General features: G+C 40.9%; 1 protein-coding gene across 1 annotated transcript; it reads left to right on the top strand.

The window, feature by feature from the left end:
- Window positions 1-510: 510 nt before the first annotated feature.
- On the top strand, window positions 511-14431 carry LOC117540528 (microtubule-associated protein 1S-like). The gene is made up of 10 exons (XM_034207263.1): window positions 511-701; window positions 2183-2278; window positions 3637-3719; window positions 4400-4537; window positions 4964-5459; window positions 6272-6358; window positions 6442-8894; window positions 9432-9573; window positions 9706-9923; window positions 12080-14431. Exons 1-10 carry the CDS (start codon window positions 539-541, stop codon window positions 12233-12235), a joined length of 4032 nt encoding a protein of 1343 aa, XP_034063154.1. The 5' UTR covers window positions 511-538; the 3' UTR covers window positions 12236-14431.
- Window positions 14432-15789: the final 1358 nt, after the last annotated feature.

The following is a 15789-nucleotide window of genomic DNA, read 5'->3' as shown; positions in this document are numbered from 1 at the left end:
AGAAGTACCAGAGTGTAGGCATGCTCTGTTGCAAGTAAAGTCCTGCATTCAAAATGTTTCTCAACTGAGGTACAAAAGTATTAGCATCAAAATATTCTTAAAGTAAAAGTATTCATTGTGCAGATTGGTCAATTTCAGATTAATATATTGTATGTTTTGATTGGAATGATTGATGTGAAGCTGATAAAGCTGGAACTAATTTGAATTATTTAATTTGTAGCTAGTGAATTCAATCTAGACTAAAGTCTTATTTTAGTGTTGATCATATTGTTTATCTAAAGGTACTACAAAAGAGTCAAGTATAAAGTACAATGGAAGTAAGTAAAGTAGGCTACAAGTAGCCAACCTCAACATTTAAATTAAGTAGCCTACATTCCTTGATTACACGTATAGGCTTACTTAGTTACTTAATACCACTGCTGTTTCTACACATTCACTAATGCACGATGCATTCGTGTACACCAGCTGTCATCCCTCGGTAATAAAAGGCGCTGTCAGGCTTTTTCAATGACATCATATCCAACTGCAAGTTTCCAACATGGCGTCCAGCCGGGTGCCGGAGAGGGAGGTACAGGAGGAGCCGAGGCGCGTCGCGACCGCAAACCCCGACTTGTGCCTGCACAAATACTCCCTGCTCATCATCATAGGACGCACTGCTCACCCCAGACACGCGGGACACACTAGCAGGGACATTGAACGAGGTACGTATGTCAACGCCCCTCACAGCGGCACCACGTAGTTTTCCTTCTATCTCTTTATTTGGATTCACAATTCAGACGCCTGCGAGTTCTCATCGCCTGAAAAATCACTGAAGATGCTACACAGACCCCACTGCAGTGTTTATGCAATTTGTTCCACCCTTACTGGCCGAGGATGCGTCATCTGGCGATTCTCCACCATCAGCATCACCTCGTCCCGCTGGGCACATTATAATTAAATGCAGTGTGATTTGTCCATCGCCTCAGTCTATCGTTATGTAAGGTAAAGGTTTGGGGGAAATGTTGCATGCAGGATATTCAGTCAACACATAGCCACTTGTAAACGATGTGCTTGTACGTTTGTGTGCAGCGGTAGGCTTACTGGAGACTGCAGTAGACAGTACATGGCATAGCCCACAGTCTGCACATTTGAGTGCAGCATATTTATGCAAAACACTAGGCCGAGATAGATAAGGGAATATAAACGGGAACAGAAGGATAGATAGATAGAGTGACAGAAACTCAGACAGACATGTTATTAATCTTCACAAGGCCTTTACAAATGTCATGACTGTCTAGTGAAGATAATCAAAATGTCAGTATTTTAAGAGCTAAGAAAAGGATCCCTCTTTTCAGCTTCATGCATTTTTCAAGTGTTCCCATGATGTCTCATCTACTCTGTGTCACACACTACATTAAACCTGCAAACCACAGATCTGTTTTTTTTCTTGTTTACTTACTTAGCTAGTGCTGCCTATATTTACAAAATAATATTCAATCAAATATATGTTATCCCTTTTCTTTGAATAAGAACATGTTTGTATGTTTGCATCTCTTTTTTTTATAACTGTTCATCATCTAGCCTGTTCCATGGTAAATTAAAGGATAGCAGAAAGAGCAATATTTATACCAGGATACTTCCATTAAGGCATTATTATTATTATCACACATGATTTGCCGCTTAAAATACAACCCACATTTACAATGTTTAATCATTATAATTAGAATAGCCTATTCATAAATGTATTGTTTTAATATCATAACACATTTAACTTGACATTTTATTTGGTACAAATTGACTGTTCATTTAAAATGTAATAGGCTTATACTTGTACTTTTACTTGCATAAATACAGAGTACTGTAACTTTTTACAATAACGATACATATACGATCATTGCATTTGCACATTAACAACCTCTACACCTTTAGTTTATACATGGACACTTTTGTGTTATTTATGAAAGATTGCGTTGTTGGGAGGTGTGTGGTGCAGTGGCCTAGTGCGTTCAAGGTTCAAACCCCACTGCAGTTAGCATGTCGTTGTGTCCCTGGGCAAGACACTTCACCTCAAATTGCTCCTGTGGGGATTGCCCACAGTATTGAGTATGTAAGTCTCTTTGGATAAAAGCGTCTAACAAGTAACATGTAATGTCATGTTGTTTATGACAAAATAAACCAATTGTTGCCTCATGTATGTCTCCAGGTATTCGGTCATGGGACATCGACTTCAAATCTTGTGACCTGAATCTCTATCTCCAAGAATTTCTGTCCCAGCACACGGCATCTTTTAAGGGTGCGAGTAAGTAACTGGACGTCTTTTTGAGCATTTAACACTCAGAAAGGACCGTCCCCAGGAAGGAAGGAAGGAAGGAAGGGAGGGAGGGAGGGAGCAGTCGGGTTATTGTTAATCATGGGTGGGCCTTTTGGATTTTAAACAATAGAGACCTGTTACCAAGCTGTGCCACATGTGTTTTGTGATACAGCCTTTTTATATCCAGAGCCAAGGACAACTGGGGAAAATGGTGAAAATGCTGAAAAAACATCTGGGGTGATATTAAGTGACAAACACAGACAGAAACAGACATATTTTTCTATAGGGAGGACAAAATGGCAGCCAGAGAGGTCTCCTGTTTCTGGTAAATAGGCCCTCTGTTCATTTGGAGTATGCTGTGCTCATGCTATTGATGAGAAAAAGAGAGGTGATTTGAAGAAATACTTCAACATTTTGGGAAATACACTTATTTGAGTTTTGCTACGAGTTAAATAATAGGATCAATACCTTTATTGTAAAAAGTAGCTACAGCTATAGCACACTGCAACGTGGAGAAACACATATCATGGCTCTCTCTAGAGGTCACAAAGAACATCTACATTTCACTAAATAACACATCCTATTTTAAATTGTGTGCAAGAAATGTATTGTTAAAGGACGAACTGGATCTTTCTCTGTCTTTAGGCTGTGACTTTTAGTAGCCTTTACTGATTGCTTAGCAACTTCACAGTGACAATACTCCACACAACTGTATACAAATGTAAACAATGGGATTCAGCGCTATAGACCGTCACAGCAGACACAATGGCCTGGGAAAGCAAAAAAAAACACAGGTAAAAAAGATTTGAACAATAGCACCATGTCTCAGTAAGCCATTTCACTGAGTGAGTCATGGCACGTAGCCATCATTAATGTTATTAATTTCAACAGTGCTTTTCCTGCTTTGACAAGCCAAACTCACTTCTGAAAAGAGAGTCCTAACAAGTAACGATTTTCTTTTTTATTTCTAACTTGACTCAAAGAAAAATAAACTTTTGGAGCCTACTTATTTGAGTCATTATTTTCCAGTTGGCCGTGTCCGCCTCTGTGTCCTCACACGTTGATCCAGTTCCCCTCAGACTGGATATTTACTTAATTTGACATTTCATCCGCAGACAGTACCCTTTGACTCAGCTGTTTCCCCTCTTCTTCCTTCCTCCTTTTCTGCTGAGCGAGTCAATCTCAATTTACTTTCTCATTGACTTCTTTGACCCTCCCACCTATTTGCTTCTGGCCTCTCATATTCGCTCAGATCCCTTAGCTTGTTTTCAGACTCCCTCCGCTCAGACTTTTCTGCTTGTTTGTCCCCCTCTCTTTACTCTTTCTTTTTCTCTCTGCCTCCTCAGGGCAGAAGTGCCTGCGCCACAGCACCAGAGTGTTGGACACTCAGGTGCTCATCGGTCCATCTCAGGAACAGGTTCATTCAGAGGTGATACATCCTGGCTCCTTTAAATGCTTTTAAAATATATTTTAAGTCAGGTGTTATCATGTGGCAGGGATTAAAGTATTCTGATATATATTCATCAGTTTATGATAAACATGAATAATAAATAAGATCTGAGAACGAAGCAGGGAATACAATTTGAATATGCTAGTTTATAGATTCATATATATCATCATTTTCATATTTTTGCAGACTTTGTCTTACAAATAAACTGAAGTAATGAAATTGGAATGTACTGATAGCAACAGTGTTTTTGTTTGTTGATATTTGTAATGAAGAATCTGACAAATATTTGCCTGATTAACAAGCAATTAGTTTGATCTACTAACCTCAAAGAGACATTAAAACAAAGCGCATGTGGTTGAATGGCTTGTCCAAACGTGCAATATATTTAATTTACAATAATATAAAGCAGAGAAAATATAAAAAATGTTGCCTTAAAAATGTGATACACATTATCTTAATAGTACCTGAATATGAATATACGAATATACCTATATGAATATATGAATATGAATATACCTGAATTATGCTGATTGTAAAGTAAAGTTATTCATTCCTATCTCTTCCTACTTTTTTCTCTAATTCTTTTTCGTTTTATGTTTAAACATGGGGAATTAAAGCTATATTGCAAAATAAAAATCTTACCCCCCGTCTCTCTCCAGGCGTTTGCTCTGCTGTCCCGGGAATCGGCTCATAAGTTGTTGATCTTGGCTGGCCAGAGCGAGGAGGAAAGTGGAGACCTTCTGCTTCACAGAGGACGGTTCTCTCCACAGCAGCTGAAACAAATCCTAACAGAGCAGGTACGACAAAGTCTCTCTCACTTTTATTTCTGTGCTGATTATTGTAGAGATGATTGTAATCAGAAATTAGTTCGTTGATTATTTTCTTGAATATAAGGTCAATCAAATTGCACAAAATTGTGTCAATCTTTTTTCTGATCAATCCCAAAAAAGCCAAAGATATTTATATATACCTATAATAACATAAAAGCAGTATATTACCACAATCTGTTTTGAAAATAAGATAATATTGGTTGATTTTTTGGGACTGTGAGCAAAAAGTAAAAATACGATTTTGAGTTCTGACTTTAATCTCAGAATTCTGAAGAAAAAAAATATAAATACAAAAAACTTTTGGTCACATTCCAAAAGAAAATTCTCTTGTGGCCCTATTCCTTTTCCGTAAGTATGTCAGTATTTAATACTACAGTAATGTTCTTTTTTTAGTTCGTAGAAAAAGAGAGCTCTGCCTCCTCCAACAAACTCAGCCTGACTCTCAGTTGTCCCGACATCAGCCAGTGGAGGAAGAGTCTCTTGGGGAACCAGCAGGGTCCTCTCAGGCTGCTCATCAATCCCCCGGAGGTGCTGCCTGCCATGGAGGCCCTGGGGGAATTCACCTCCCTCATCTCTGGAACCCTTTCCCCTCCATCTCCCTTCGACCTTCTGCCCCCTCCCACCACCGTGGGTTTCCTCAAGCTGTCCCGCCCCTGCTGCTACGTGTTCCCCGCCGGCCGCGGTGACTGTGCCTTTTTTGCTGTTAATGGGTTCACATTGCTGTTAGACGGCGGCTCGGACCCTCAGGCCTGTTTCTGGAAGCTCGTCCGCCACCTTGACCGAATTGATGCCGTGTTGTTGACGCACATTGGGACGGAGAACCTCCCCGGAGTCAACGTGTTCCTGGAGAGGAAGGTGGCCGAGTTGGAGCTGAGCTCTGAGATAAAAGGTAAGAAATAGAGTCAATCTAATCATATTGCCCAACATTCTCTATAATTAGACACTTGGGGCTGAATTTTGAAATAACATACTCTCTTTTTACTTATGTACTACAGCTACACTTACAAAGTTGCAGGCAGTATGCGTACAAATAGGATTTCATAACATTGCACCTGTTAGCATGCTGGCTTGCATACTACAAAATGTGAACGGATGCAAAAAGACATTGTGGTACTGCAAAATATTTTTTCTGGCATACCAAATATGTGGTAGTATGGGAGCATACAGCTAGTTTGGATGAGAGAAAACCATGTCAGGTGAAAAAAGGGAAACTTCTAAACAGCAACAGATCGGAGGGATGAAACCCTTTTTACATTACAAAGCGACTTAAGTGCATTCGACCAAGAAGATACAAACTTGAAGAAAACAGAATCATATAAGTACATCAGGTTTCATAGAGCCAAAACATTTCAAAATGTGGCCTCTGCATTTAACCCACAGCAGTGGGCAGCTATTGTACAGCGCCCGGGGAGCAGTTGGGGGTGTCCAGTGCCTTGCTCAAGGGCAACAATGCAGGGCCCAGGAGGTGAACTGGGACCTCTCCAAGTAGCAGTCCACACTCCATATTTGGGTCTGTTCGGGACTTGAACCGGCGACCCTATGGCTCACAGTCCAAGCCCCTACTGACTGATCCACTGACGCTGCCTGTCGCTGATCTCACTGCAGAAAAACATTTAAAGATTTCTCTGAAGTCATCTTTATCCTTTTTTTTTTATCTCAAAATGTACACTTTTGTGTCTTAATCTTCTTTTATCTGAACAGATGACTCTTCCAAGAGGCTCATCTCCCCAGAGCTTGGAGTCGTGTTCTTTAACGCCCCCAGCAGGCTGCAGACGGAGGAACAGCCTTGTAAGTGATGATTAAAACATACCAGAGTAACTTCTAATGTGAGTGATAGTCATCGAGTTAAGTTATCATTCTTCTCATGACAGGTGAGGACAATGTACTGAAGAGCACCCACCAGGCGGCCTTAACCTTTCAGCTGCTAAAGAAGTTAGACATCAGGCCACAGCCATTGTTTCGCCCCCAGGGGAACCCCATTGAGCCGTTAACCTTATTCCAGAAGATGGGAGTGGGGCAGTTGGATTTATACATCCTCAACCCTGGCAAAAACAGTCAGGATTACCAGACATTTATGCAAAGCTGGCCTGATGGGGAGTCATCAGCATCCAAATCCCCAATCCTCCCCCTCACCGCCCTTGCCTCAGTTTCCGCCCTGCTTGTGTGGCACCCGGCGTGTCCCCAGGAGAAGGTTGTCAGGGTGTTGTTCCCAGGTGTGACCCCACAGGCACAACTACTGCAGGGGCTGGATAAACTCAAGGGCCTGACCTTCCTCCAGAAACCCACAGTTACCACAGGGGACATGGAGAGGCTTGGAGAGGACAGCAAGACGAAGAGCACAGAGAGTCAGGACAGTGGCAGGTCACAAGGGAAGGATTCAACACTCAAACAGGGAAAAGAAAGGGGAGTTAAAGAGGAGGCCAAGGAGGTACTTGTTAGGGATAAAGGAAAGGTTTTAAATGGATTTGCCACAAGAGATGCCGATAAAACCAGAATCAAAGAGACAGGTGTAAAGCAAAAAGCAGCAACGTCAGAGAAGAACACCTCGAAGAAAGGAGGGAAGGATGGAAAAAAGGAGAAGCCTTCGAGCAAGGAGGAGAAGTTTGGGAAAAAAGAGGACAACGGTGTAATGAGGAATGATAAGGTAAAGAAAGATGTTCTCTATTCCAAACCAAGGACTGAAAATAAAACTAAGCTCAAAAAGGAAGCAAAAAATGACTCTAAGACAGGGGTGAAGAAAACAAGAAAACCATCAGGAAAGGAGGCAAATGCAGACGAGAAGAAGGTGAACCCTGAACTGTCAAAGCCTGACACTGAGAACATGTTAGAAATCTCAGATCCAGGAGGTTGTGATACAGAGCAGAAGATTCAAAAAGTAGAGAGGGAGTCTGAAGGGAACCTGTGTGGCTCTAAAATGTCTACCCCTGAGGATATGACAGCAGATTTTCTCAAGCTTGGGGGGGAAACTGAAAGAAGAGAGGCACAGATGGAACCAGCAGATAACAGAGAGCAGAAAAGCAGTGAGTCAGGAAATGAAAAGAGCCTTAAAGTGAAGAGCAAGGATATAGGTAATGAGAACAAGGATACCCTAGGGGAAGAGGCTGCAGGGATAATGGGAGGAAAAAGTGGTGGTAATGGAGCAGAAGATAAAGCTTGGACTGGAGAAAAGGCTGACGTAGAGCAGCCTGAAAATGCAGCCAAACCAGCAAAGGTTGTAGGATTTCCTTCTCCCCTGAACAAGGTGCCAAAGAAGGACCCCACTGACGAACTGGACTTAACTCCGACCGAATACACGCTCCTGGACGGGGCTTTGAGAAACAGCCCTCCCTCGAGATCGTCTCCAGACAACCAGGCCTCCCCGGGCTCACGGGCCAACAGTGCAGGCCACACTCCTTACTGTCTGTCCCCAGATGATGTGTGGTGCAATAGCGGCACTCTCAGCAGGTTACAGGCCCAGATGGGGAACTTAGAGTCTGCTGATGTCAACCAGACAAATGGGTCATCGAAGCAAAGTGAGCCCAAAAGCAATCCAGAGAATAACACAAACCCCAGAGAGAGGCCATTAAGTTTTCTTTCCCTGGGTACATTTAAAGAGGGATCCTCAGACCCCTCTCCCTCCATGGCTACCACCACCACGACCACTACTACACACTCCATGCCAGCAGAGGTGGGCTCACCTCAGTCCACAGAAGTAGATGAATCACTGTCCATGTCCTATGAGCAGGGGTCAACCACTGTGAGCCAGCGAGAGGGGGATGACAGTGTTCATATCTCCAACTCCAATGGAGGCCATTGTACTGGAATGTCTTTACCGATGAAGAAGACTCCCCGATCGTCAGGGCAGGGTTCAGAGACGGGGCGACCTGCCGCTCCTCACACACTTGACTTTGAGGCCTCCGCTCACGATGTGGATCTGTGTCTGGTTTCCCCCTGCGAGTTCAAGCATGTCAAACAGCCCGACTCCAGCTCAGGTGCGAGCGAGCCGTCCAGAGGAGCCTTTGCTCTTCATAATCACGGCAACAGAAACCAGGACACATCACCCAGCGAGTCAAACGCCCCCGTCTGCACAGAGGACTGCCCCTCCACCACAGCAGACGGAGGGCTAGACTCAGATGAGGACGAGTCGTGTAGTGAGCCATCTAACTCTCCCCACGATCTACGCTCCAACCAGGCTCTGCCCCATGACCCTCCCCCGGCTCCGTGCAGAGACGGCCCCCCCCGGCCCCCTCATCCTGACGCCTCCATGCCCGTTCCTCAGTCCGACGCTGACACTTACGGGAAGAAAGCAAAAGCCAATGGCATGCGAGGGAAAAAAGCTGCAGCGGTGAGTTTGTCTTATTCGCATAAAAGAAAGGGATGTCTGTTATTCAACTAATTTGGTTATGATGTATAACTTTAAGTGATTAGTCATGGTTTAAAAGTTGAATATTTAGAACTACTGCAATGTTAATCACTGTATGCAATAAACTCTTCACAGTTTTACCTAACTTTTTTATAGAAAAAACTTAACAGATTAGAAAAATGGTGCAAAGTTTTTTCTTTTTTTTTAATAAACAGGAAAATAAATGCAAGTATTTTATAGAACTTTAATGTGAGATTGTAAAGTCACCATTCACTTATTAAACTGGCAACAAACAGGTAGTTTATACGTCAAAATGATGCACTGGTAGCTCATCTGGTGGATAGGAGCGGTTGCTAAATGTTATCAAATAAAGGTTAACAAATAATCTTGAAAAAAAACAGGTACTTTTCATGGTCTAAATATTAACTTCAACTATAAGAAGATTCAGAAAATTCACAAAGGTTTTGAGCACAGAGAAGACCCTTTAATATAATTGATTCTTGATAATAATTTGTCCAGGTTGTTGAAGCCCCTCAAAAATCAAGTTCAGGAAAAAGGAAGACAGGGAGCCAAAGTGGAGTCCCAAAGGGAAATGTCTCATCTATTCGCACCCCTTCCTCCAGCACCCGCTCAGCACCAGCTAAACCATCGCCCAATTCAGGTATGAGAAGTACATTTTAAATAAATACAGTAGATCTCCCTCATACTTTTTAATTTCCCCTCTTTTGTACTTGAAACAAATAATGTATGTGCACTTATTTCTGTTGAAATGTCTCTCTCTCTCCTGCCACAGGGTCTAAGTCTACCTCTGTTGGTGAAGTCAGTGTGTACGTGGACCTGGCCTACATTCCCTCTGGAGCCTCCTCTCCAACAATCAGTGTGGACTTCTTCAGATGCGTTCGCTCCGCCTGTTACATCATCAGCGGCGACAGTCCAGAGAAAGAAGAGATAATGAGGCAGACCCTGGACGCACTACTGGATGCCAAGATATCCTGGCCTGACACCATGCAGGTAGAAAAAACACACACTTAGAGCCATGCACATCGCAACATAGTTCATTACTTGATGTTGTTGGCTGTGGTGGTATGATTATTTTGTCATCTTCTAATAACTACAGCTCCCATGAGCCTTTGAAAAGCATACAAATGTTGAGTGTTGTGCAACTTCACACTTCACTAGAGCTCAGACTATTTTTTTCAAAATGTCAGGCACACTTTGCATAAAGATGTACAAAAATTCACCAAGAATCTTTAATCTTGTTAATAAAAGTAAATATAACAACTAAACAGGTGTTAACTGAACAAAACAACCTGCCACAATCTCTTTCTTCTTGTCTGGATTATTGGTGGGTTGCAAACAATTTAGAGGTGCATACCGCCACCTACTGTACAAAAGTGTGCATTGTCACGTCACCAAATCACCACTTATGGAAGTAAACAACCATGTTTAAACTATTTGAAATTGTTCTAATCAACCATGTTTCACCCAAATATTTGGAAAGTGCATTTCTGGTAGCTCTTACCCCCTCCTTCTGATCCATGTATCTCCATGTAGGCTCTGCCCCCGTCCTGCCTCTAACACCCAATCACTGAACTTTTCTCTCTCTGTTTCATAAATAGTGCAATGTTATACAATATGTTCCACATTTTCTTCAACTCCACAGTACTTACACTCTTCACTGTCACATTCCCCAGTACACCTTCCACTATAGAGTGGAGCAGTGATGAGTCCTAAAACCCGGAAGTGAGTTAGCATTTTATCACTACCGGTTCCCTCGTCTCAGAGTCAATGGGATTTCTCCATAGGATTTTGGAAAAGAGCTCGAAATAAGGTCTGTGGAAAACAAACCTGTTTGATGAATGCACGTTTTATCCATAATATCCACATGTCTACCCTACTTTTATAATTTTCTAACCTTAAATCTAATCGCCAGAAGCAAAAGGCTAATGTTAGCTATAACCGAACTACAGCCGAGTGCAGCAGGGTCGCACGATTTCAACGTCACGCCAATTTAAGATCGATATTCAAACATAAAGATTCAAAATTGTACAAGTTGAAGCGTTTGTTTTAACAGTTTGCAGGAGGCAGGTAGGCCTACTTGCTTTCAAGCAGAACAGGGGCAAACACATTTAGCGGGAGTATTTACGTGTTCGGTGCATGCCCGGCGCCGTGGGAGGGCCAGGCCCTCCCATTTGACATTCCTGCCCTCCCCCAATAAACACGTTTTTTTATTATTTATAAAAATTAAAAAATATATATATTTCATTTTTTAAATTATAAATAAACTGTGAACTTGCCTTGCTGTTTGATATATATTGTGCCGCAGGCCCGCAGCACGTGACGGTTTTGTGTGCCCTCCCATGAAAATCATATGCCCTCCCTTTAGATTTGTTCTGGCGCCGGGTCTGGTTCGGTGTAATGACGTACAACGTCCTCGACAACTTCTGTAGTCCTATTCAGCCACTTGTTAACAACCATCGTTTTTCAGACACGTCAACTCTTCAAAAATTACCAGTGGGGTCACTGCTGATGTATTTAATGTCGTAGAACAAAACGTGATCCGTCTCTTCAACGTGTATCAACCACAGACCTTATTTCGAGCTATTTTCCAAAATCCTATGGAGAAGTCCCATTGACTCTGAGACAAGGGAACCGGTAGTGGTAAAAAATGCTAACTCACTTCCGGGTTTTAGGACTCCTCACTGCACCACTCTGTTCATGAGTCCTCAGCGACGCCTTTTGCTGAACCAGGAAGGAGACACAGAAAGTTATGAATATAAACAAATACATGTGTAAACAATGCTTAAATGTCTGCAAATGAACTAAATATTGTCAGGTTTGAATTAAGAGTGTACTATTTTAAAAAGGGAGGTGTTAATTGTTGATGTGGTTGACTGAAACTGAAATGAAGTAAAACTAGTGGAGGTGCAGTGTAATTGCTTTTTTAATCTATATACTGATTGGTTCCTAAAACATTTTCAAATGTTGAAACAGGTTTAAACCGTACCGCTGGCTGTGTTAATTGTCAATTACAGTCTGAGCATTGTTAAGTCTACATACACATTCAGTTGACCATTCACCAAAAACATGGGCACGTTAATCTGAGTTGTATCTTGGCTTCAAAACAAGATACAATAGTAGGCTACAATATGTAATTTCCTCTCCAGGTGACATTGATCCCTACGTTCGAGTCGGTGCCGATGCAGGAGTGGTACCAGCAGACTCTGGATAAACAGAAGGAGCTGGGCATAACTGTGCTGGGATCCAACAGCACGGTCGCCATGCAGGACGAGACCTTTCCTGCCTGCAAGATAGAGTTCTGAGGCACACTTGGGATTGCATCAATTGAATATTACAGGTGAATAGGAGCTGAAGGATAGATATGTGTGTGTGAGAGGAAAGAAAGAGTTAAAAGAGAAATAGAAGGTTAGAAACAGATAGTGGGGAGATAAGGCATATGACACCTTTCTGCACGCAACTTCATAACACAACTGTCATTGTACTTTTACCCATTCCCCTCCCGGTTAATCACTTTCTTTCTGAGCTACTTTCACCAAAAAGCACACATTCCTGCGTGTGTGTTTTGCATGTTTTTTTACACCAATGACCCTGAGCAAAACAAGGAGAGGAGATAACACTAGCTGCAAGAGAAGCATGTCCACTTGCAAACATGTGGAACCACACGAGAGCTGATGGTGTAGATTAGTCCATATAGTAAGTAAACACGGAGTAAAAAGCACTTTGTGTAGGCTTCTTTTCTTAATGCTTTCAGCACTGATGTGTTAGTTAGGGCTTAGTTTGCTGCTTTTAATTCAACATTTACTGACAAATGAAAAGATTGTGCTGCCAATATTCCCAGATGGCAAGCCCGTGCCAATTATGATAATTTTGTTTCTTTATTTCACTAATAATGTATGGGTCTGAGCACAGAAGATTTCTGTATCGTATAAAGAGAGTCTTATCGCGAACCTTAAATTAAATAGCATTTACAGTGTGTGGTCAGGTGTTTCCTGTGAGCATTGTAAGCAGACATGTTGAACTGTGCTGTGTGTTGTACCCGCTTTCAAAAAGTATTGCGCCGCTGTGGCTTCACTGTTGACCTCAGGTTCACTGCAGAGCAAACAGCCAAGCTGCGATGTATCTGATGTTGAGGGGTAATCGGAGATTATTCATTATTGAGTGGGAAAAAAACTAGTTCACCAGACTTGAGCTACATAATAAATATATTCTAATTGCAAACTATTACGAGTGCTTAAAATCTGACTATTCAGGAATCACACAGCAAATGCTTTTGTGGAAATATGTATGTTATTATGTAACTTGTTGTTTTACAAAATAAACACAAAAGTGATGACATTTTGATCGTGGATATGATGGGTAAGGGTTTAAATATTGTAGAAAAATAATTTGCACAGCACAACATCATGGTTTCTTCACAGTGGGAGGCTGTACTTTTTAAATATGAATACATTATTTTGGAACTAAGTAATCCAGTAACTGATATTTATTCATAATCTACAGTTCTTACTTAAATTAAGTTTATTATTTAGTAACATTTGATATTTTCCCAATTAATTCACACCACACAATTTGAAACATTTCCAGAGAACATTTTTTGTCAAAATGACTAATGATTGAATATTTACTTATTATTTAAAGAGCAGTTATTTTAAGGAGAACTCTTCTGTAAATATACCACAGCATACCACTAACTCACTTTTACCTGAAATTAGAGCCAAATTACAGCAGTTGTGCCTGGAAAAGGATGTGGAAATTACAGAAAATAAAGCACACACATAATTTAATTAATTACATTGTTATCTCTCCAGACATGTCCGTCCAATCCTTTGTTATTATTTAAGTCTGTCCCAGTCTGCATGTCCAATATCGGATGTTGTTTTCAAGTGGGATGTAAATTAATCAAGACTGATAATTATCTCGGTTCACACAAATGCAGGTACATTAATATCAAAGTGTTTCCTTAATATCAAAGCATGAAATCACAAAGACACCACCAACCACTCTGTCTGAATGCAGCCTCAAAATGAAGAGAAATAATTGTAATTTAATTAATTGTAACTAAATGATCTGAGAGACATTTTGTATTTATATAAATGCACAGTTGATTTTCTTATCATGGAATTGTACTATCATTGAGATTTGTTTTACTTTGTGCATTTTAATTTTAATAACACTTTCCTGCCAGATTAAATAATGTATGGGTTTCAGAGGGTTGAACTAGATCTGTATTATATAGGTGACAATTGCTTGAGCCCCACAGTAGCAAAGTCAATAGTAACTATGTGTCCCGCATGTATAAAATACTGTATGTACTGTATGTTGTTTCATTCATGATATTCATGAAGATAGAGGGCAAAGCACTGTGGGAGAGATGGATGGTAAGACTGAGAACCTTTCACTTTGCAATTGCCTGTAAGTAAATACAGTAACAATGTCAAAATGTGAGGGTTGTGGGGCCGGGACTAATATATGAATAAAGAATGTACATCACCACTCAACAGTGTCTCAATGTGTCTGTTGAGAGAGAAGTGGAAGTGCAAATTATTCGGATAAGCTGTCATGCAAACATTGAATGCTTTGTGGATGATTTGCAGCTCAAAACAAGTTAAAGGGGCCCGATTATGATTTTTGGGGGTTCCTCTTTCCTGTAGTGTGTTATATAGGTTTTTGTGCATGTAAATGGTCGGCAAAGGCAATAATGTCAAAGTTAAATCCAGAGGGAGTTTCTCTCCCACAAATCCCCTGCCAGAAATTCCTCCATTGGACTCCTTTGTTTAGTTCAGTAACATAATGACATCACTATGTAACACTCACGCTTCTGTTGGCTAGCGCTCAAACATTGTACGTGACAGGCTAAGGGGCGGGACATCTCTAAGTGGTTGACCAATACAGAGCCGGCCAGCTAACTAATCAGAGCAGACTGGGCTCTGGTTTTAGACAGAGGGTGAAAAGAGGTGCTGCAGCACAGGCAGTAAGAGAACAATAAAGAGCTTTTTGAACATTAAAGCATGGAAATAAGTCAAAGTGGAGGCACTTAATACAAATATGAACCTGGAAAATTAGCATAAGATGGCTCCTAGATTTTCATTTCATTTCAAACCTTTATTTAACCAGATTGGTCCCATTGAGATCATAGATCTCTTTTTCAAGGGAGACCTGCAAAGAGACATTTTTCTTTATAATTTGCTGGTCATGCTAATTCGCTGTTTAATTTAACAAAAGATAATCTCTAACATTTTCGAATATATTTTATTGCCAAAGGAATGCAATGAAAATGTTGAAGGAAAACAAACTTGTGTTTATCAGACAAACAATAATTACTGAGGATAATTATAATACTCGTCATTGTGTGCTGTTTGCTCGGGGTTGTAAGATTCTTTGTCTCTGTAAAACATGATTGGGTAATATTGGTAACATCATATTTATTTACTTTCCTCCATCCTACTCCAATAGTATTGTAGCTCTAGAAAGGCATACTCCAGCCTTCAGTGAAGTTATGTTTTAGGTTCTCAAAGCCAAGTAGAAATTGAGCTTGTTAAAGAGATGAGTCGACCAGGAGAGATTATATTATTTTGGGAGAAAATGTATCTTGAAAATAAATGCCAACTGCCAAATCAAAAGCTCCACGATTTATTTAAAAATGGACAATGGTGAGAAATAACGGAAACATTCATTAAAAGGTGTGATTCACAGCTATTTACATCTTAACTATGAAGTGCTTGAGAGAAATATGATACAGTAACTAGGTAAAACTGTCACAGCTTTCTAGCTTCTATTTCAAGAAAATAATTTAAACTTGTAGATACATATGGCAAATCAATCAAACAGTGTTGTCTGCATCTCAGTTCACAAACCT

This window comes from Gymnodraco acuticeps, unplaced genomic scaffold (genome assembly GCF_902827175.1).
Source record: "Gymnodraco acuticeps unplaced genomic scaffold, fGymAcu1.1, whole genome shotgun sequence".
Lineage (NCBI taxonomy): Eukaryota > Metazoa > Chordata > Actinopteri > Perciformes > Bathydraconidae > Gymnodraco > Gymnodraco acuticeps.
The sequence above is the reverse complement of the archived record's forward strand: the minus strand, read 5'-3'. Positions and strand labels throughout refer to the sequence as shown.